The sequence below is a fragment of the Boleophthalmus pectinirostris genome, unplaced genomic scaffold, assembly GCF_026225935.1.
Source record: "Boleophthalmus pectinirostris isolate CB_2022bp ecotype Guang Dong unplaced genomic scaffold, ASM2622593v1 HiC_scaffold_8, whole genome shotgun sequence".
Lineage (NCBI taxonomy): Eukaryota > Metazoa > Chordata > Actinopteri > Gobiiformes > Gobiidae > Boleophthalmus > Boleophthalmus pectinirostris.
The window spans coordinates 15,802,773-15,825,660 of NW_026571515.1; the positions used below are offsets into that span (position 1 = coordinate 15,802,773).

Genomic DNA, 22,888 nt, shown 5'->3' on the forward strand with positions numbered 1-22,888 from the left:
GTCCTTATCTAGTCCTGCTTTAGTTCTGGTTTAATCCTGGTTTAGTCCTGGTCTGGCCCTGGTTTAGTCCTGGTTTAGTCTTGGTTTAGTCTTGGTTTAGTCCTGGTTTAGTCCTAATCTAGTCCTGGTTTAGTCCTGATCTAGTCCTCGTTTAGACCTGGATTAGTCCTGGACTAGTGTTGGTCTAGTCCTAGTTTAGTCCTGGTTTAGTCCTGGTCTAACCCTGTTCTCTCTCTGGTTTCGATCTAGGTCTTGATCTCGGAGGGCCTGGGCCTTTATGCTCGAGACCCTAAATTTGTGGCATTTGCAAAACGCGAGATTGCCGACGCGTGTCACATGACTGTAGACGAGATGGAGTCCGCCGCCTCCGACCTGCTTGGTTCCCACGGTAACCACAGCCTCCTTGACAACACCGTGGCCACGACCCCTGACCTCGCCTCCGTGTACAGCGACGACGAGCCAATCAGAGCCAGTCGCGAGGAGGACGAGCTCGCAGACGAAATGAGCTGTGTGACATCGTTCTGAGTAGAAATGGACCAATCAGAAGAGAGGAACAGTCAAACAGACCAATCAGAAGACAGTGAGGTTTGAAAGGACCAATCAGAAGAGAGAGACATTCAGGTGGACCAATCAGAGAAGATGTCTGGTTTGAATGGACCAATCACAGAACAGGAAAATTTAAGACAAATGCACAGACTCTCAAAAGCGGTCCCATTGAAAGAAAGACTTGAAAATGGACAAATCTAAGGACAGATCGACAGAAATGGTCCAGTTTTGAAAATCACTAAATTAGGGCCTTGAAATATGTGGAGTTTGGGGGAGTTTTGAAAATGAGCAATCTAAGTCTATATATAGTGATAGAATGAGTATGGGTTGTTTACAAGAAAGAGATGTTGAAAAAGGTACATTTATTTCAATAAACTATGAGATTTTTTAAATGAAAGATTTATCACAATGTACTATAGACCCAGTGATGTCTGTTAATATTAAACTGCAAACAAGAAGCGAAAAGAGCACAGAGCATCTTCAGTGTTTCCCATAGATTTTGTTAAGACTATGGCAGCTCAAATTATTTTTATTTGAGTAATTTCATCTCATTTCATTTGTAGAGTAAAAGATGACACTTACTGTATACATATATATTTAATCTTTTCATGACTAGTGTAATCTCTTATTTAAGTGCCTATGACAGGTTGGACTACTCATTTTACTAAAAAAAAAAAAAAGTTAAGGTCATTATATTTAAGCTTTACCTAAAAATGTGATAATTCTTTTCCCATTTGGGTTTACATCATGGTTGGAAATTAATCACCATGTTATACAGTGGTCTAAAACTCTTTAATGTACACAGAATTCATTTTTAACAAATAAAAATAGAAGAAAACACCATTATTTTGTTGATATAATGTCTAAAATATCAGATTTTTTGTCTTTTGTGTAGATTGTGATAAACTTTTAGACAGAATTCTCCCTAGTGTGATGTCTTTACTTTCTTTAATTTTCAACATATTTTTCAACTTTTCTTTACAAATTGCTTCTTAATTTGTGTAAAACTATAATTTATATTTACACCAAAATTAAAACTTAGAGAATCATCAAAACCTGTCATATGCACTTTAAGTTTATGATAATACAATGGGCACCGTCTGATTTTGTTATGACAATATACAGTGGTGGAAGGTAATGAAGTACAAAAGTAAAAGTACATTTTTAGGTATCTGTACTTTACTTAAGTACATTTTACAGTGGATACTTTTTACTTTTACTTCACTACATCTATCTGTGCTTTCTACTCCACTACATTTTAGAATTGGACTGAAAAAGTAAAAGTGGTGTGAGACCTGCTGAAATGGCTGAAATGTATTTTTAGAACATTTCATTTGAGTTTCTGTCCCAACTCTGAGCAATACAATACACAAAACCAGCTACAGAACTTAAGAAGCCACTTGAATTTCTTTAAATCAGCTAAAGTCTCTCTACATTTCATCCTTTAATTGTTCTAAAAATCTCTGCAAAATACTTTTACTTCTTACTCTTTAAGTACATTTTTAAACAGGTACTTTAATACTTTTATTTAAGTAGATTTTTTCCTGAGATACTTTTACTCGAGTAGCTTTTTGCCCCTGTATCTGTACTTTTACCACCACCACTGGCAGTATATAGTGTAGTTTATATTAGACTACAGGGGGGCCACCATAGTCTGCTGTATTAATGGGAAACACTGGCATCTTATTTGTTTACGTTGTGCAGATGAACCTAAGTGACTTTTTAAAGCTGGATTAAAACTTTGAACATTCCAGCTTTTTATGAATTTATAAAGTTTAACACGTGCACTATGTAACTTTTTGGCTGGGGGTCCGTTATCTGTTTTTTTCTATGGATATCGCATCGCTCTGTCTAGAATGTTCCACAGTATGATTAAACAGCTTTACCTTACATTTATTCAATTACAGATTGTTTTACTGCTTAAAAATACCTAGAAAAACAGGCATTCTGACTGAGTGGGGTCGCCTCTCCCCAGATCTGACCTGTAACTTGGTCCAGTTTGGTCGCCATGAAGATAGAAAGGCTTAATGCCACACTGTGAAACATTCCAGACAAAGCAATAATATCTCCAAGGAGAAAAGCATTTGATTTGACGGACCCTCCACCAGAAAAGTTACACATTGCACCTTTAAGAAGTAAATGTAAAATAACACACCACCTATTTTTCTGTCTGTACTTCTCACATATCCAGTCTGTGATATTGTTTTTTTAAGAATATTTTCTATATTTCATTTATGTTTATTAATGTTTTTCATGTCCCTGTGTCTCTGTTGTTTTAAGAGAATCCTTCAGGTTTAAATTAAGGGCTCTTTCAAAACTTGTTCCAACCCTTTACCTCAAATAAAACCTACGTCAACACAGTCTTGTAGCTTGTGTACTTTGAAGTTGGAATTGTGACTGAAATGAGTCTCCTTTTTGTTCCTGAATCAAATAATGACTTTCCACTCGTTTCTTAAAAGTGCACTGTGTAACATTTCTAGTGGAGGGCCTGCCACCTGCTTATCTTCATGGAAATGTTATTACTTTGACTAGAATTTTCCGCCTATTCACAGAAGGAATTATTTGATTTTAGAGCTATAGAAACACCCATTATGAATAAATGCTAGATGTTTAAAGTCATACTAGTGAACATTCCAGGCAAAGCAATAACAACTCCATGGAGACAAGCAGGTAGAACCCTACACCAGAAAAGTTACAAAGTGCACCCTTAATGTGCAAATCACAAACATGCATCCACAAAACACATTTTTTTTAAGGTGCACTATGTAACTTTTAAGGTGGAGGGTCCTCTACTTGCTTGTCTCCATGGAGATGTACAGTATGGCATTAAAAACATCTTCCTTGCATTTATTCAATTACAGGTGTTCTGTGTTTGTTTCCATGTTTGGGCTTGCTTCTTCATAGATCTGACGATTAACTTGTTTACGTTGCGATATCCAAGTTAATTTCCATACTGTGAAATAATCTCCAAGGAGACAAGCAGAAACATCCACCAGAAAAGTTACACAGTGCACCTTTAATGTCAGGTAGCTCTCAAAAGTGTGTCGTGGAGATACTGCGCCCCCTGCAGGTCGTACTCTGTCTATGCAGCTGTAGTACAGTAATTAAAATAATAAGAATACAACATCTGGACAGACAGAGCCACATCTGTTTGACCTTAGGAAATAGCAGCAGGAAAATCACACATAACCTTTACTATTACAAATGTGATTGTAGCCCATTTTCAGCTATAAAATACAGTGTTATCAGTTTTATAACACATCTCTCAGTGATAGTATAGTACATATTTTTAAATAATACTGAAACAGATCAAAGAACCTTCCAGAGAGCCACGACTGACCTGAAGGCTGCACTTTTCTCTGCTTTAAGGACATGAATACATTTTGAGGGAGACAGCAGCTCAGTCGATGGTTCAATCTCAGCTCCACCTAGTCCATGCTGTTGTTGTGTCCTTTGGCAAGACACTTCACCTTCCTTGCCTATATGACTTTGGTGTGAATGTAGAAGTAAATGAGTAATGACCAAATGTGGTGCTTTGAGTGGCTTTACAACATAATTGAAGAACACAATATAATGCACAATTGTTGTTATACTGAAATCTGTGGATTATTTGAATCTTTTATATGAAAGTGTGAGATGTACAATGACTCGGGGATCTGGTGTTTAACTCAAATCATGAAAGCTGAATTGGTATTTAGGTGTTAGGACTTTAACTAACAGAAATGAACTAAAACTGTAAACAAGTAGGTGTGTTAGTTTCAGAGTAGTTTCATTGTAGTTAGCTTCTGCAGACAGATATAAGGAAGTACTCACCAGCATTCAGACCAGAACTGAAGAAGCAGCTTGGTTGAGCTGTGAAACATATTCAACCAATGAAACTTTGTCCAGTTGACAAACTGAATTTCTCCTTTGCCTGTTAGGACTTTGAGACTGTTAGGTGTGTAAAGGTCCTATATTACACAAAAAGGATTCTTGTGAGCTTTAAGACAAGTTATAATGTAATTACTTGCTCAAAAACATACCTGAAGTTGTGTTTTGTTTCATTCACACATATTTGAGTACTCTTTTAGTAATAACAGTAGAAGAAGAAAGTTAGACCGGAAGTTGTTAGTCAGGCCTCCCTTCATCAAAATAGTCACTTTTCTATTCTGCTGTTTCTCTTTTGGTGTTTGTTTAAGCGTCGCCTGGAAGTATTACATGGTAAAGCATAATTATACAACTATAATATTGCCTTTTGTGTTTGCAGTGTTCTAATTAGCATGTTTTTGGTGCATCATTGTTATGTAAATTAGTCCGCAAATTTTGCTATGCTAACTGTGATGTGAACTACTTAAATTCACTGTAACTTTAATTGTTGGAGCTATTTATAATTTGTAAACATTATTCGGCACTGATATTAATAGCCAATTTCTGTATGTGTTTATTGTTGCAGTTTCACAAAAGTTGGAACCAGTAAATCCAAATTTCTCCTGGGTTCACGTTTAGCCATTTATATTTAAATTACCGAAACTATCAGCAGACCTTATCAGCCATGGTTTTCTCTGAATTATAAACAATCATTATCAGCATCGGCCATGAAAAAACTCTTATCAGTCTATCTCTATCCACAAGCTCAGAGGTATCAAGTATCCAGTGATGGAAAGAATACTTCGACGTTGACAGTGCATTTGTTTACAGAACAATGGATACCCGAATTAAACGCAATGCAAACAGTACTTTTTATATCTGTATTACCATATACAATACCATTATGGACCCGTTCAATATCTATGTCTGGATTATAAAGTGTATTTCAGCCTTTACCAATGATATGCAATATGAAACTCAGCCAAATGGATAGGCCTATATCACCTCTTAGTGCAGATCTATAGTCTTCGGGATGCCCTGTGAAAGCACACTCCTGTATCCTAAACATTATTTTATTTCTGTAGATGTCCACGTTAAAAAATCTCTTATGTTATTACAAAAAAATATCAAGCAGATGGGACAGAGCTCATCTTTTTTTTTTTTTTTTTTTTTTTTTTACAATTTTATTTATACATTTTGATAGCAAATTACAAAGTATGTATACCAAACATCATATTTGTGCATTTTTTTCCAAAAATAACCCCAAGAAAAAACAAAACAAACAAAATAAACTAAAATAAAATTAATTAATGAAATAATAATAATAATAATAATAAAATAATAATAATAATAATAATAATAATAATAATAAAAAATTTCAAAAAATTAAACTATTATAACAATAATAACAAATGAAAAAACTGCAGATAATCCAAAGACAGATAAATGCACAGTGACAGATTTAAAAAACAAACAAACAAACAAAAAACATACACAACCATGCTAAGGTATGGTGCCCATTTTATGTGTCCATATATTTAAAAATGGCTGCCATGTTTTTTCAAATTTTGTGGTTGAACCTGCAAGTGTAAACTTCATCTTTTCAATGAGCAAGAAACTGGACAGAGCTCATTTGACACCTGCTCCTAATTCTGTCTTCTCTAAGCGTATCTTGTATTTTTCCTGGACATTTCCTCTATATGTGGCATCACCTCCTACGTACGTCATGACGCAAACGCCATCCCTAAGGACATTTTACAAACACCAATTAATATTTATACATAGAACTAGAATAAAACTCGTTAGGAGTATCTTACACTTCTCGGATCTACTCAAAGTGTCATTTTCAACATCACATTTTAAAACGTTTGATTAATTATTATTATTTTTTTAAGATAATCCTTCAATTTTCTCCGTGAATCCTCGACTTCCGGCCGGCCCCCAGCTGATGCCAGACCCCTGCCTCACTCTCTCTCCCGGCCCCCTCCCTCCCGCTGGAGCTCGCTGCCTCTCGCCCCGATCCGCGTCTCTTTCTCGGTGTGTGCTGTGAGATTCGACCGGAGGCAGAATGGACATCGTAAATCAGGTAAAAACGCATCCAAATGTCTTTTTTATGTCGCTAATTGCCTCCATCGTCTCTTGGAAGCGTCTGTGTCCATGTTTTTGAGCGCAAATACGCGTCCAAGGCCGTGGTACCTCGGCACGTATCTCTTCACCTGTCTCGTCTCCAGTCTTCAATCAAATACATCAAGAAATTTTAATGAAATCCGTAAAAATGCGATGATGTTACACGTTAAATTTTTCAGCCAATTTTGCCAATCTCGCGCGTCTTGTTGGTTTACATAGAAGACGGAGATGCAGAATTTTACGCGATTCTCGACTCATTTAACATGTTTTTTCGCGTGATGTAAACGTATTTGAAATGGTGAGCTGAACCTTTGGGGAAATATATTGTCAAATGAAAACAATATTGTGTTTTTTATGCTCGAATCGTCCGTGTTTGTGTGACTGTGTGTGCGGTCTTAAAATGGCACCCGATGCGCGCAGAGGATGGAGCGGTGGGGGGAGAGAGAGAGGAGGAGTCAGCTCGCGATGGTGCTGATGCTGAGCTCTGTATCGTGATCGTGCACAGATTAAACCTCGTTTGAACCAAGTATTATGTAATAAACGTAGTAATAAACGTAGTAAACCCCGTGCTTTGTCTTACGCGCGCGTGATTAGACCGTAGGTTACATACAAGTTCCGTCAGAAGGGCATTTATGGAGTGTACGCAACGAGTAAACAGCCCCAGACGTTTCCTATTAATTCACCATTTTGTCTGAACAGTAAACAAGAGCGGATTTATTAAGATGTTTGAAATGATCACCAATAAAGACCATTTTGGGAAGGGAATTTGACTCGTTAGAATAAGGTGATCTATGTTGATGCCAATAATAATAATAATGATATAAACATTGTATTTTATAATTAATTAAAGCAGGTCTTGAGGCGTCCAGGAATAATATACAGTATTATCCAAAAAAAGGGGGCTATAAACATTTAATAAATCCAGTTGTTTTGATTCAGTTTCGTGATAATTGTATTTTTTTGAAACTTGGTGAAAGAAATAGAGTATTTTTTTCCCCCCAAAGTTTGCACAAACCCATGTTATAATACAAAATAATATATCCTGTAACTGGATTTAGAGTGGCCTTTTTATAGCTATGATTTTTTTGTTTTCATATCAATATTTGACAAATTTTCTCTTAAAATTGTTATATTTTCCTCACTATAAATAGGAATAAAAAATGTCATGTGCCTTCTATAATATATAATAATATACGTAACGTAATAAATTATAATCCAAATATCCCTATCCTGTCTTTTTAACATTAGGAGAATGTATTTACCTCTACCATAAATACTTAAATATAACAACAGTGAGTTCATAATTTAACATGTCTAATCAAATTCTGTTTTAAAGTTGCATTGTGTAACTTTTGTGGTGGAGGGTTAGTGACTTGCTTGTCTCCATGGAGATGATATTGCTTTCAAATGTTCCTTAGTATGATATTAAACTTAAATCTTACTTGTAATACAATTTTATCGCTCATAAGTTCAACGAAAAACATGTATTCATACTGTAAGGAGGGTAACATCTCCACAGATCTGACTTGTAACTTGGCCTGGTTACTTGCCTGTTACCACGGAAATACAGTAGATGTGCTTCATGTCATAATGGGGAACATACCAGGCAAAGCAATAACATCTCCATGAAGACAAGCTGGTGGTAGACACTTCACCGCAGAAGTTACACAGTGAATCTTTATTTTCTTAGACCTTTAGATCAAAAGTTTAAAGTTCCACTGTGTAACTTGTCCGGTGGAGGGTCCGTCACCTGCTCGTCTTCTTGGAGATGTGCCTAGAATGTTCCGCAGTATGGCCATGAACCTGAGAATCACCATGGAGACTTGCCAGCCAAATTACAGGTTAGATTTGTGGAGAGGCAACCACACTTACAGTAAGAATTCATGTTTTTTAAAGATATTTTTGAGCAATAAATAACACTTGTATCTCAATGAATTCAAGATAGATTAGTTTAATGCCATACAAAAGCATTAACATCTCCATGGAGACAAAACAGATCGTGGACCCTCTCCAGAAAAGCTACACAGTGCACCTTTAAGTAAAATAAAAGACTACCAAATCAGCTTTATTTGTTGTAAATATTGCGTCTATATGGTCACTCACTCCAGTCTGTGATGGTTGAAGCTGTATCATGTTCCCAGTTAAAGGTTAAGGAGGGACAGCCGTGTGTGAAACTGAGCAGAAATCAATACCTCCCAGACTTTTGTTTCAATACAATCAATCAGACTGCACTCTCATCTGCAAATACGTTTATCTTACTACGTCGGACCTGTCCCAGTTTATTGTGTGAATGTTATAGTTCATCATAAATATAGTCATTTAAAGGGCCCATTTTACACTATTTTCTGATCTGTTATAATGTTGTTTCTTCATCACAGACAAACCCGGAGCTGTGTTTTGTTTCAGTCACACGTTTAACACACAAACCCTGCATATTTAGGCTGAACTCTTCTCTGTAGATGTAGACAAACTTATAATAAAGGGTTACTCAAACAAGTGTGAATGAAACAAAACACAACTCCGGGTATGTTTCTGAGGAGGTAACAACATTATAACATAACTTAAAACTCACAAGAATCCATTTTGAGTAATAATAATGAGACCTTTAATACAAATTTTACCCATAAGAGCAGTGCGCCCTGTGGGAATAAGACACAACAAAAGCAGAACCTCTGAATGGCTGCACAGCTTTTCGCTGTCACGTCTCAGCTCAGTATCTCTGTAAGTGCAGTCTCCACACCTCGTTCACTGTGTTCTGCATGCAGTACCATCTGGACCATTGCTTTCACACAAACAGGGCTTCAGAAATGGTGAATGGTAATGGTGGATTCTCACTTACAGATATTTGCTAAGGAACCCAAATCTTTGTGCTTTAAAGGTATCACATACTTCTCTTGTGTCCCTGTGTTAGACTTCACCTTGGCTCTCTGTAATAAATAGGCAGAGGGACAGAATGGTGTATCTGTCTGTCTGTGATGCAGTATCTCACCACTAAAGAGTGAGCAAAGAAAGAAAAGCATAGACTGTATATATAAATGGACATAGCTAATGCCATAGGCGCCGTGTTCCAAATCGGAAATGTTCATGGGGGCACTTCTAGCTCCATCTACTCTGGCTCCAATTGACTTTACATTGGAATATTGTCGCCTCTCTCTCTGTAACTGCTGCAGTAAGCCTCGTCATTTAGACATTAAAATTTTCTTATTAGTCCATTCTACATGATCCTGGTGTTTTTATTTTGCTATTTTGCCTGTAAATACATTTGTATTACTAATATGTAACTCTGCTCCAAATTCTCTCCTATAACTGCTAGCCCCGTGAGCTTCGTTTGACTGAAGCTGAACACTTTGAGTGGCGTCACACTCCCTTAAGCCTAATTTATGTTCGAACGTCAAATCGTCTGTCACAACATAGAGAGTCTGTGTTGAATCCCCTCCACAGAGCATCTGCGTCGACCGATATACACCTCCAAAATTTTGTAACTACGTGTCGATTCAACGCAGACAGCAAGGGGAAGTGACGCAGACATTAAGGGCTGTGATTGGTCCTCTTTACATCAGCCCTACATACAATTCCGGTACTCCATTATTGGTACGCCATTTTAAAGTCCTAGCCTCCAAGTCTTGTGGCGGCGAATTACTTTGCGGTGCACAGACCACGACGCAGATCCATAAATCAGAAACGATGCCAACAAGGCGATGGGGGTGGTGTGCGTTGGGTTGACGCAGAACTATAGAATGGCCTAAAGTCCACTCCTGTATACTGTCTCTGGTAAACAGTTACTAGATTGAAATATCGGTTGGATTATTTGGACTTTTTATCTTATCAGTTATGGTCCCTAAATCTCCAGCACAGGTCCATATTTTGTTTTGGTCGATCTGCTGCCTAAAAAATACACACAAAGCTTTATAATAACAGTTTATTACAAAGAGGTAGCTGCACTCAAAATAATAAAAAATATCGGCCGATCTCTAGTTACTACAACTCTCCAAAACTCACTTCAAACTTCAAAACCAACAATTTTACTTCCATTTAAAATTCATACAGAAAGTGCATTCTTTAGGATTTTCTTCTTCTCGGCTCCTGGGACACAGATGGAGAGAGAGTTTTTTGGCTGTAGCTACAAAGATTTCACATTCTATTGTAGTCCATATTAATATCTACAGCACCTGTTTACTCATGTGCCGCGACTGTGTGTGTCTGTGTGTGTGTGTTTCTGTTTCAGCTGGTGGCCCAGGGTCAGTTCAGAGTCATCAAAGTCCCTCTGGGCTTCATCAAGGTCCTGGAATGGGTGAGTGTTTTTCACCATATAGTATCTCACATTAAATCATACATATTTTGATCAGTGACATTTTCTTCATGAAATAAACAATATTATTAGAAGTGTTAAGATCTCAACCTACACTTACTGTGACTCAACCCAAAATGTCTGAATTAGTGAAAAATACAAGATGTGGGATAAAGGGTTATATCTAGGGATTCACATAACCAGCTTTTTCAGTTCCAATATCAAATTCAGTTCCATAGCTTTAAATGTCTGCTGATATCCAATATCAACTGATTATATACTTCCTTAAAACAAAACTAAAAAAAGACAGAACTGATCCAAGTGTCTTATGTGGCCGTTAAATAACTACAGAACAACTTTGTATAAATGAAAGTCTAAATATTATGAGACTTTCTGAGCCGACTACAACCAGTAAATAGTCTTTTTTATATTTATATTGGCTCTGATATCCGATACCTGTATTAGATTGGTGCACCCCATAGCAGCTCTACTTCAAAAAGCTGAAACATTTTATATGTGCAAAAGAAGAAAAAATGCGTGCACATCAGCCAAGTGCAGGTGCAGGACCAACAGGATCAGATGAACAGGAATAATTCAAAATCCGCACACTGTTTTAAAGCTCCCAATGTGAAATTTTACATGTGGTCAGACTATTTGTCCATATACTGACCATTAAAAGATCAGCCTGGGCTTGTATTGTTTCTTATTTAGTCCTGGATCAGTGTTTCAGAGTTGGACATTCCATTAAAGTTCCACTGTGTAACTTTTCTGGTGGAGGGTCTGCCACCTGCTTGCCTCCATGGAGATATTATTGTCAGGCCTTGATTATTGCACAGTATGGAAATAAATAGACAGGTCTGAAGTTATTTTTGAGCTATAATTGTAGCTGTAATTGAAATATATGTTTAATACCCTACTATGGAATATTCCAGGCAAAGATAAGATCTCCTTGGAGACAAGCAAGTACCTTCGAGGCCCACCTATCCCTAACCCAAGTTTAGTATTATTATAGTTATTATTATTATTATTATTATAATTATTATTATATAGTGTTGTTATTCTCTGGGCTCCCGGTTTTGTCTAAATACATTCTTAAAGGTGCGTACTTTTTCCTCCTTTTCAACTTAAGAAATTCTCATCTTCAGGTAATAATAGAAAACACTCAGAACCGGCTGAAAACCACCCAGAACCGGTTCTGGCCCAGACCCAGAGAACAGATGGTCCCAGTCAGACTCTGTCCATTTAAAACAAGAACTGCAACAGTGGGAGGAGCTAGAGCAGTCTCCATGGAAACACCAGAGCTATGGGAGGGGTCTGTCTCCTATAGCAACAGCATTAGAGGGGCGTTTCCTGGTCTGTCGCCTTGGAAACCACTTTATCCCCAAGGTCCTGGTCCTGGTTTGGGGAAAGGTTTCAGATTCTGACCACCGTTTGTAGATATTGGTGGGTGTAGCTTCTTCTTTTTTTTCCTTTTTTTTTTTTTTTTTTTGGACAGTAGATAATAAATTTAGAGAAGAAGGATACAGACTGTGACTCAGCGTTTGTGTGCAGATGGTGAGTCATGATATTGCAGAGTTACACCAAACTTTTCCCTTTTAACAGACAAACAGCTGCTGACTCTGAGGTCACTGCTCAAACTTTAGACTGAAGTTATCTCCACCTGAACAGGCCTGAAAAAGATACAGCCTGGCCCACTTATTTTGTCTAACATCTCTACTGGAGGGTACGCCACCTGCTAGTCTCCATGGAAACATTATTAGTCTGTCTAGAATGTTCCACAGTATAGATTAAACCTGCCTATCAAAAGGGAGACAAGCAGGTTACAGCGCTACACTACATTACAGTTCAGATCTGTGGAGAGTCACCCCTATTCACAGAAGGAATTATGTATTTTTGAGCAATAGAAACACTCGTAATGAAATGGATTTGTTTAAAGTCATACTATGGAACATTCCAGGCAAAGCAATAACATCTCCATGGAGACAAGCAGGTAGCGGACCCACCACCAAAATCAATCAAATCAATCTTCTTCTTCTTTTTTTTTTTTTTTTTTTTAAATAGTTTTATGAGTTGTAAAGATTTATTCAGTCTTTTTGACATGTTTATATCATATTTTCTAACTCTTCTACTCAAATGATCAGCTAAAAAAAACTCAAAGAATCTTGCTTTGCTGACAGAATAATTAGTTTAAAAGCATTCATTTTATTTAAATTTGTGAGGGAATGTAATAAAATAAATGTCATTGTATATTACTTTTGCAAAACTAATAAATACAGTTTGAGAAAAAAAAAAAAAAACACTCAAACCAGACAAAACACCTGAAAACATCCATAAATCTTGTTTTACACAGATTTGAACTCAAGAAGATTTTGCATTTTTGCAGTACAAAGAGATGCCAAATTTTCATTTTCATCTCATTCTGGTCACTTCAGAACATTCTCCATTCACCCCGTGTCTTGTTTACAGCTGCATCTTATATTCTGTTGAAATATTTGTGTTTTGTTTTGTTTTTTGGCAGTTTTTCGCGATCTTTGCCTTCTCCACCTGTGGCAGTTACTCGGGGATGTTCCGGATGGCCGTGGAGTGTAAAAACCGCACAGAGAGTGACCTGAAAATCGAGGTGGAGTTTGAGTATCCATTCAGGTTAGACACAGCCACCTGTCAATCATCTCCACTGACCAATCAGGAGGGGTTATCTGAAAAGAGGCGGAACAACTGCAACTTTTTTCACATATGAACTTTATGATCAGGCATTCAAATGTTTTCTGCTGATACTTTGCAGCTGATGTCGTCCACATTCTCTGGGGGTGTGATGCTGACTGTAGGCACTGCTCTGTCTGAGGCTTGTTAGACTTTAATCTGAGCTTTACTTTAACACAATCTCACCATAAACTTAGACTACGTTTACACTGGAACGAATCCACGTATCTCCATATCGGAAACAATCTGCGTCCAGACACATTGTTTCTATGTTCGCAAGCCTTCCCTATCCACAACTTTGAGCATATTTGTTTACGTTTTACAGAAATGAAACTTAAAACCACATGGCTAATTTACATAAACTAAGCGCTTAAAAAAACAGCTCGCTATTGTGTGCTGATGCAGTTCAGCTTCTGTCAGACTAAAGGACATGACTCAGTGGATTATATGTGTTTTTTCTGTGACAGAGGGGTGTTCTGCTGATGGTGAGTCTGTTCTGTGCTTCTTCTGGAGATGGTTCATGTTAAACTTTTCAGAGATTATACGTCTGCAGGTCATACGCATAGACCGTAATTATGAATGGACATATATTTTAGCCTTTTAGCGTTTTGGCAGTGAATTATTTCGCAGCGCATAGACCTACATCAGCGTTTCAGCGTATCAGTGTTTTCAGGCATCCACATGTTTCCAGATCAGATTCGTACTCAAATGAATTCGTGGGAGCTGGCGGCATCAGATCGTTAGGTCTCTTGAACTGTTTTCCAGTGGACGAACACTGCATCCACAACGAAAACGACTCGAATACATACTAATGTGGACGGGGCCTTAGTCTGGCGGTCCGAATCCTTTTCTTGACAAAAAATATAATTCGTTGAGTGGTCAAAAAGAAACATCAGATGAATGCTGTCGTTGTGTCCTTGGGCAAGAACTTAACCTATATCGCCCCAAGTGTCTGCGTACGCTGGTGTATGAATGTGTGTGTGAATGGGTGAGTGGTTCCTTCTTGTAAGGTGCTTTGAGTACCTTGAAAATAGAAAAGCACTGTATAAAAATGTGACTGTTGGCCATGACCAGATGATTTGTGCTGTTGGTCACACTTAAAATGACAATCACAAGCGAGTTAGCATCAGCCAGCAGTTTTTCAGTTAGTCACTCTCACATTTTTGTTGAAAATCAAACACCTAAAACTGGACCATGAATGCTCATATCAGCCCATTACAGGCTTCTGAAGATGTGCTGGGTTTTTAGACGATCTTACGTTATTAACAGTGTTTGCTAATGTGTGCCCTGTGTCACCATAGTAACTGCTGCACATCAGATACAGATACATGTAGAACACCCCCAACATGATGTCACTACAAAATAATGTAATAATCTGTCTTGATCTTCTGCTGTAGACTGCACCAGGTGTACTTCGACGCCCCCACTTGTCGGGGAGGGAACACAGAGCGGTGTTTCCTGGTGGGAGATTACTCTTCTTCAGCCGAGTTCTTTGTGACGATCGGAGTGTTTGCTTTCCTCTATGCCTCTGCTGCTCTCAGCGTCTATGTCTTCTTCTACGAGAAGTACAAGGAGAGCAACAAAGGACCCCTCATTGTGAGTTTGAAATGAAATACTCCAGATGGGAAAGCGAAGAGAGATTCTAGGTTTAAGCAGTGTTATTACAAAGACAATGAGCTCATATTATGCTCTTTTCTGATCTAGGTGGTAGTAGTAGTAGTAGCAGTAGTATTAGCAACATTAGTAGTAGTAGTAGTAGCAGTAGTAGTAGTAGCAGAAGTAGTAGTAGCAGTAGTAGTAGTAGTAGTAGTTGTTGTTGTGACAGTAGTAGTAGTATTAGTAGCCGCAGTTGTGACAGAAGTAGTAGTAGTAGTAGCAGTAGTAGTAGCAGTAGTTGTGATAGTAGTAGTAGTTGTAGTAGTAGTAGCAGTAGTAGTAGTAGTAGTAGCAACAGCAGCAGCAGCAGGTAACAACTTTCCAACATGGTTTAAATCTCACAAGAGTCAATTATGTGTAAAACAGGAGCTTTAAATAAAGGTGAATAATAATTACAAATTTAAATTTTCTATACTCTGTACTTTTAGACGTACATTTTGACAGTTCAAAAGTAATTGTTTAAAATATTTGTGATTTCCGTTAAGAGCCAAATAATCGAGATTGAGATTTTTGCCATAATCAGGCATCTCAAATATTTTATTATTCTAGACTTTCCAGATTGGTGCATTTATAGTTAATTTGAAGTTGAACTCTTTGGGCTGTAGTAATAATGAACCTCTCCTCTGGCGTGTGTAGGACCTCGGTGTGACTGCGTTCTTCGCCTTCATGTGGCTGGTTTCTTCTGCTGCTTGGGCCAAGGGTTTGTCTGATGTGAAAACAGCCACAGACCCGGAGAAGGTGGTGACTCTGATCCAGGCCTGTGACAATGAAGCCAACCGCTGTAAAGAAGTGCACGACCCCGTCATGTCCGGACTCAACACCTCTGTGGTCAGTACTTTTACTTGGGAGCTAAAGGAACACTGTGTAACTTTTCTGGTGGAGGGTCCGTCACCTGTTTCTCTCAATGGAGATACTGCTTGGAATGTTTCTACAGTGTGCTATTACATGTATTTATCTCTACGGACACAGCAGTTCACATAGTAGGGCCAAGTTATGTGTAAAATCTATGGAGAGGCGAGACCACTTACAGAAATTTTTAGGTCAATAAAAACCCATGTTATTGAGTAAATGTAACATGGATACCTTTTGATGCCAAACCTGGCCATTCTAGACAAAACTATAATAATCTCCATGGAGAGTAGAGTACTTATTATATCAAGTTCATGAAATTAATGAAACTCAAAAATGTGCATTTATTTGTACAAGTGTGAGTTACAGGTTTTTAGTTACTGTTGAGTTAAAGTCATAGTCACAGATCCTGATAGAGCAAAAACACTACATTAGCTTTAGAGCCTCCCCAGGTACTGAGGTTTCAGAGTTTTTCTACAACTTCAGAAGTACTTCAGTTCTTGGGTTGTTGTTCCCTCTTTTTTGCCTGTCAGGTGCATGTTTTGGCTCATCCCTTTCTCTTGTCCTCAGGCATTTGGCTTCATAAACCTGGTGTTGTGGGCTGGAAACCTCTGGTTCGTCTTTAAGGAGACTGGAATCATCGCCCCGTTCATGAGAGCTCCTCCTCCTCAGACCAAACCTGCTCCAGACGCATACGGCCAACAGGGGGCGTATGAGCAGGACCCCTATGCCTCAGGACAGGGGGGTTACCAGCCTGACTACAACCAGCAAGGATACAACCAGGTATCACCTGCTACCACCTTTTAAAAGGGCTTTATATGGCCAAAGTAACATTGTGAGCTTGCTTTTATGTTTTAATGTTTTTAGTTTTTCTCTCATAAAAAACTAAAAATAAGCTAAAACCTGTTTGGTGATTTGTGTGTGTGTGTTTTAATATAAAGAATATTTGTAGTCAGATTGACTTGGTTGTAAAGCTCCACATTTAATCTGTGTGAATGTTTGACCTGACCCTGTTATAAATCTCCTGATGCTACCATATAAACAGCTGTGTCATATTTGTACATCAGAAAAATATTAAAGCTTTGTAACTCCCTCCTTGTTCTTCTTCTTGTCCCTCACCCTGTAGCAGCTGAACTACTGTACAGCATTCACTGTTTCTTAATGCATGGATATTATATTCTGTCTATTCATTAATACTAATGTATGGTTTTTATGGTTTTGCAGGATGCAGAGTACGGACAGGGCTATGGCCAACAGGGGGCGCCCACCTCATTCTCCAATCAGATGTGAGCCTAGAATTCGCACAGACAGGTGAGCAAATATTTACATTCATTCATGCAGCACATGAGAGAGAATCCTAGAGGTTTTCAGCACCATGGACAGCACCACCACCAGTTTCAGATGAGACAAGAGCCTGTGTAAATATATAGTTTGGACAGTGTTTTAAAATAAATATTCAAACAGACAACCCAAAAATATTAGATCGAATAGTTAGTTTGTGTCAGTAGTGATTGTCCATCTCACACTATAGGCTGCTCTGACACGTTCTCAGTGTTGAAATAAATAACACATCCAAGATTAAATCTTCACCAAGACAAGTGAGAACATGCTCTCTGCACCACATCAGTTCTGTTTGTTCTTTTATGCGTCAGAAGGACTCTTTCAGCACCACGGACAGCACCGACACTGGATTAGTACTGGCAGGCTCCTTGTTTATAATAATAATAATAATAATAATAAATATTATTATTATTATTATTATTATACTACATCAGACTTATACAGGGCTTTTTTGGGTACTCAAAGACGCTTTACAAACAATAAGCCACATTAGGAAATACTTGAAAACAGCAGTGCCAGATTGAATAGATGAGTTTTAGTAGAGATTTGAAATACTGTAATGAGGTTTGTTCTAATGAGGGGAGTGAGGTGATTGGTGTTGGTTGATCTGAATTGTATTTAGGTAGTTAGATACCTAAACCAAAAACAGTCTGATATTGGAAGAAGCTGGGGAGCAATTCTAGTAAGCAGAAGGCACAATATTTCAGCACCATGGACAGCACCACTCTGCATTTCCTTTGTCAGACCTTTTCCTGTGTGGTTTATCACTGGCAGAGGTCATGATTTGACTTAAGATGACTTGATTCTCAAAAAAAGAAACAAAAACAACCAAACAAACAAACTACTAAAATCTTAAACCTGAGAGTTATGACTAATGATTCACACAAAGGTCTCTACCGGGCAGTTAAAAAGAAATAGCATGAGATTTTCGATACTGTTTCATTCCTGTCATGACTTGACTTGGACTTGGGGTCCTGACTTGGACTTGCCTATCTTTGACTCAGGACTTGACTTGGACTTGTGAGGCACTGACTCAGAACTTGACTTGGATTTTTCTATCTTTGACTCAGGACTCGACTTGGATTTACCTATCTGTAACTCAGGACCTGACGTGGGCTTTCCTTTCTTTGACTCAGGACTTGATTTTGATTTGCCTATTTTTGACTCGTGACTTGACTTGGACCTGTCTATCTTTTACTCAGGACTTGACTTGGACTTACCTATCTTTGACTCAGGTCTTGACTTGGACTTATCTATCTTTGACTCAGGACTTGACTGGACTTATCTATCTTTGACTCTGACTTGACTTGACACTTGGACTTATCTATCTTTGACTCAGGACTTGACTTGGACTTATCTATCTTTGACTCAGGACTTGACTTGGACTTATCTATCTTTGACTCAGGACTTGACTTGAACTTATCTATCTTTGACTCAGGTCTTGACTTGGACTTATCTATCTTTGACTCAGGACTTGACTTGGACTTATCTATCTTTGACTCAGGACTTGACTTGGACTTACCTGTCGGTAAGACATGTGGACATGTGACCACAGGCTTGAGACTTGTTTGGGACTTGCAAAAGAAAGACTTGCTGGTTTCTGTTTCTATCTCGACGTATTCCTTCATTAGATTAATAATACACATTTTTATTTATTTTTCAGAAAGCGTTGGAGTGAAGAAGCACCACTGGGCTACAGCCTGCTCCGCTTCTCTCTGTTCTGTCTGTTCTGAGAGTTTGGGGTTATGGAGATTTGGGTGGGGGTTGGGTCTGGGGTCTGGGAGGGGGGTACAAATTGGTGTGGTTCAGGGTTTGGGGTTTTTGCCTTGGGTGGGTGGGACCTTTAGATGTTCACTATAATCAATGTGTAAATGACTAAAGCACCAAAAGTCCAGCCCAGTGCGTGTATAGATGATAATGTTATTGATATGAACTATGGGCGAATGTATGTTTGTGACAGATGTTCTATATTATCTAATAGCAGCGTTTATTTCAATAAGCCACGCCCCCGGGTTATTCAGATGAGGCGAAGTAGGTCAGACTGGGCTCAAAAAAAGAAAAAGTGGCAGGTGCAGAGCTGGAGAGGACGACAGGTGCAGAGCTGGAGCAAAGATGTTTCTAGATAGAGTATGATGCTGATTTCTATCTTACATCCATAGACTGTATAAAGAAGTGGACAAAGTGAGTGTGACTTCACCCATAGACTTTATCTCCAGTCAAATAAAGCTCACAGGGGCTAGCAGTTATAAGAGCAGAGCTGGAGCCATGTCCAGATTAGAAATAGGAATTTATTTATGGGCAAATGAAAATGAAAACACCAGGATCATGTAGAGTGGATTAATATGAACATTTTAAGACCCAAAATTCGAGGTTGACAGCAGCAGCTACAAAAGCAGTGACAATTTTCAAGAGTCAGTGGAGCCAGAAGTGCCCCCATCTTCACTTCCTAATCGGAATGCGGCATCTATTGGGTTAGCTATGTTTATATCAGGGGTCATCAAACTAAGGCCTGCGGGCTGACTCTGGCCCTCCCACCACCTGAACTGGCCCCATAAGGCAATCCTCAAAACTTTATGGCTTATTTTTTTATATACTTTTTGGCAAATAATAACATTGTATTTTGTTGATTTTTTCAGTAATAAAATGGTATTTATATGAAGAATTTATATTTATATTTAACTGATTATATGACATATTTACATTTTGCTCAAGATCAAAAAGTGTCAACGCACGCATAGAGTTTTGTAGTGCAGTTAAGGACCGCAAAATGGCTTGTGTTAAAATATAAAAAGTTAACAAACAGTGCTGAGTTTTCAAAGAACAGTGGACGACTGATTTTTTATTTATTTTTGTTCAGTATAAGGACCGTGCAGTTTGTCTGATATGTAAAAAAAAGTGTGACAGTTTTCAAAGAATATAATCTGCGTCATCAGGGTCAAACAATTCTGTTATACGGCCGACCAGACCCTGGCCCCCCATCACAGTCAGGAGTGATAATGTGGCCCCCAGAGAAAAAAGTTTGGTGACCCCTGATTTATATAAACAGTCTATGCTTACATAATTTCTCTATATTTCCAGATTGAGACAAACTGGAGACGTTGAGGAGATAGAATAGAAACAACACCAGCTCTAAACCTACCACTGCCTCAAACAGCTTCCTGTTTTTTATTTATTTTTGTTTCTGATAAGTCATGTGTGCTGCATGTAAATATAATAAGGAAGTGATGTCATTCAGCCCATGTTTGAACCCAGTCTGATCCTAACTTCCTGCTGGATCCAAAATGGCCGCCAGTTTCAAAGTTTTGCCCTGTCTCTGCTGTGTGTTACATTCCTCTGAAGAGACGTCCCGCTCAACAACTACAAAATGTCTTTATTTTAATATTAAATTGTACAAACTTTATAATATCAAATGATCTTTATCGATTAAGAATAATATCGTGGTCAGTTGCGGGTATAAAAAATGTACAGCCTAGTTTTAAAGCTGAGAATATTAGAAGACTTCAACTCCCATGATGCACCTGAACAACACAAATATGCACAATATTTATTTTTTAGAGTAACTTTTGGTGGAGGATTCATCACCTGTTTCTCTTCAGAGGTGTTGCCCTAAATGTTCCACAGTATGTCATTATAGTAATTTATCTCTACAGTAACAGCTGGTGATGCTACAGGGCTAGGTTACATGTCAGATCTGTGGAGAGGCGAGCCCACTCCTCACAGTAAGAATGCAAGTTTTGAAGCCTATAAAAACTTGGTTAGATGGATATGTTGAATGCCATACCGGGACATTCCAGACAAAGCAACGACATCTCCATGGAGACAAGCAGATGAGAGACCCTCCACCAGAAAAGTTACACAGTGCACCTTTAATTTAAAACAGGCTGAATTAGTAGTTAATATTACAGAAAAACATAGAGAAAATGTCAATCATGTCTTTTATAAGTTCTAAGAGTTGTCGTGACTTGAAGCCTGAATAAACTTATATTTAAAAAAATCACCAAGACATTTAAAAGAATGTCTGTATCATTTATTGCACTTTAAGTTGTAAAATATTTATTTAAAAAAATAAATTGTTGAGCGGGACTTCCCTGTTTCTGCCAAACCCAGTGTTGTGACTGGTGGAGTCCTGGGCCAATCAGCTTCCAGCTCGTGTGGTTGATGGATGGATTTTGGGGAAGTGGTGCATGGTGCTGTGTTTCTGCTCGTGTTGTAAAATTTCAGAGTGTCAGTGAACTGCCCCCTCCCCTCTGACTGAGAGATACATCCTTATTTTACGTTAATTTCATTTATTTATTTATTTTAACTCTCCAGTTAATATAATAAATTTGAAGGGACATAAATCTAAAGATACTAGGTTGTAAAGGGAAATTATTTAGTATTATTAGATTATTTTTGTTATGCTTTTCCAAGTTCTTAAATTCTCAAAGGTGTATTGTGTAACTTTTTGGTTGTTGGTTGTTATTGCTCTGCCTGAATGTTCCACAGTATGACTTTAAACAGCTCTTATTCAATTACAGGTGGTTTTATAGCTCAAAAATGCCTATTAAAACAGGCATTCTGACACAGATCTGACCCCTAACTTGGTCTGGTTTGGTTTCCATGAAGATAGGATGGTTTAATGCCATACTGTGAAACATCTTAGACCAAGCAATAATGTTTCCATGGAGAAAATCAGCCAGAAAAGTTACTCAATGCACCTTTAAGGGAAGGAAATCAATTTTACTCCTGGAATTAGAAATAAGGGATGGACAAGATTGCAATATTAGGGATGTACAAAGTATCTGTTACCAGCAAGAATGGGTGGTGAAATTAAGTTCAAACTGCCTCCTTCCTTCCTTTTTACACTTTTGGCGTATGTGTGATGTCATTTCCTGTGTCTCCACCCGTAACCATGGTGAAAGTGTTTTATTATTACGGTTTATTATTTCTCTAATATTTATGATGTCACTGAATACTGCAGCTGATTTGTCGATTTCTTGAGTTTACGTTAATGATGTCACTGATAACTGCAGCTGATTGGTTTGTGTGACTTGTTGCTATGGAGACGCCCCACCCCCCCTTCCTCCTGCTGTGTTCATTCAGTGAAACTTTCAATAAACAACAAACTGATGAAAAAAAACAAAAAACTGTGTCTTCATTTAAAGTTGGTCATTTTCTCCAAGTAAATATCCATAAGTGCTGCTTTGTGAGGGGTTGGTCCTACCAGTGGTGTAGTGGGGATTTTTTAAGAGGGAACTGAACTGAACCAGATCTAAACCAGGACTAAACCAGGTCTAAACCTGGACTGATCCAGGACTAAACCAGGTCTAAACCAGGACTAAACCAGGACTGACCCAGGACTGAACCAGGACTAAACCAGGACTGACCCAGGACTGACCCTGACCAGGAACTAAACCAGGGACTAAACCAGGTCTAAACCAGGACTAAACCAGGACTGACCCAGGACTAAACCAGGACTGACCCAGGACTAAACCAGGACTAACCCTGGACTGACCCTGGACTGACCCAGGACTAAACCAGGGCTAAACCAGGTCT

General features: G+C 38.3%; 2 protein-coding genes across 3 annotated transcripts in view; both read left to right on the forward strand.

The window, feature by feature from the left end:
• LOC110154433 (voltage-dependent L-type calcium channel subunit alpha-1D-like) overlaps positions 1-2,907 on the forward strand; it is a 58,253-nt gene extending 55,346 nt beyond the window's left edge. The window contains 1 exon segment of the mRNA XM_055166139.1: positions 250-2,907. Within this exon segment, the coding sequence (XP_055022114.1) occupies positions 250-525 (276 nt within the window). The 3' untranslated portion in view covers positions 526-2,907.
• A 1,677-nt stretch (positions 2,908-4,584) lies between these two features.
• On the forward strand, positions 4,585-22,415 carry LOC110154467 (synaptophysin-like). 2 transcript variants are annotated; one of them, XM_020918459.2, is made up of 9 exons: positions 4,585-4,746; positions 6,288-6,478; positions 10,745-10,810; positions 13,326-13,450; positions 14,905-15,103; positions 15,800-15,991; positions 16,583-16,795; positions 17,237-17,323; positions 19,017-22,415. In XM_020918459.2, the coding sequence occupies exons 2-8, from the start codon at positions 6,461-6,463 to the stop codon at positions 17,300-17,302; spliced, it is 879 nt and encodes a 292-aa protein (XP_020774118.1). In that variant the 5' UTR covers positions 4,585-4,746; positions 6,288-6,460; the 3' UTR covers positions 17,303-17,323; positions 19,017-22,415. The 2 variants fall into 2 exon arrangements, with proteins under 2 accessions (XP_020774118.1, XP_055022115.1); XM_055166140.1 differs by lacking the exon at positions 6,288-6,478.
• The last annotated feature ends 473 nt before the right edge of the window (positions 22,416-22,888 follow it).

Excerpts from the sequence above, each read along its gene's own strand:
- LOC110154467 (XM_020918459.2), top strand. Across the intron at positions 10,811-13,325 it reads TCATCAAGGTCCTGGAATGG|TTTTTCGCGATCTTTGCCTT; the intron begins GTGAGTGTTTTT and ends GTTTTTTGGCAG. Across the intron at positions 15,992-16,582 it reads CCGGACTCAACACCTCTGTG|GCATTTGGCTTCATAAACCT; the intron begins GTCAGTACTTTT and ends TCTTGTCCTCAG.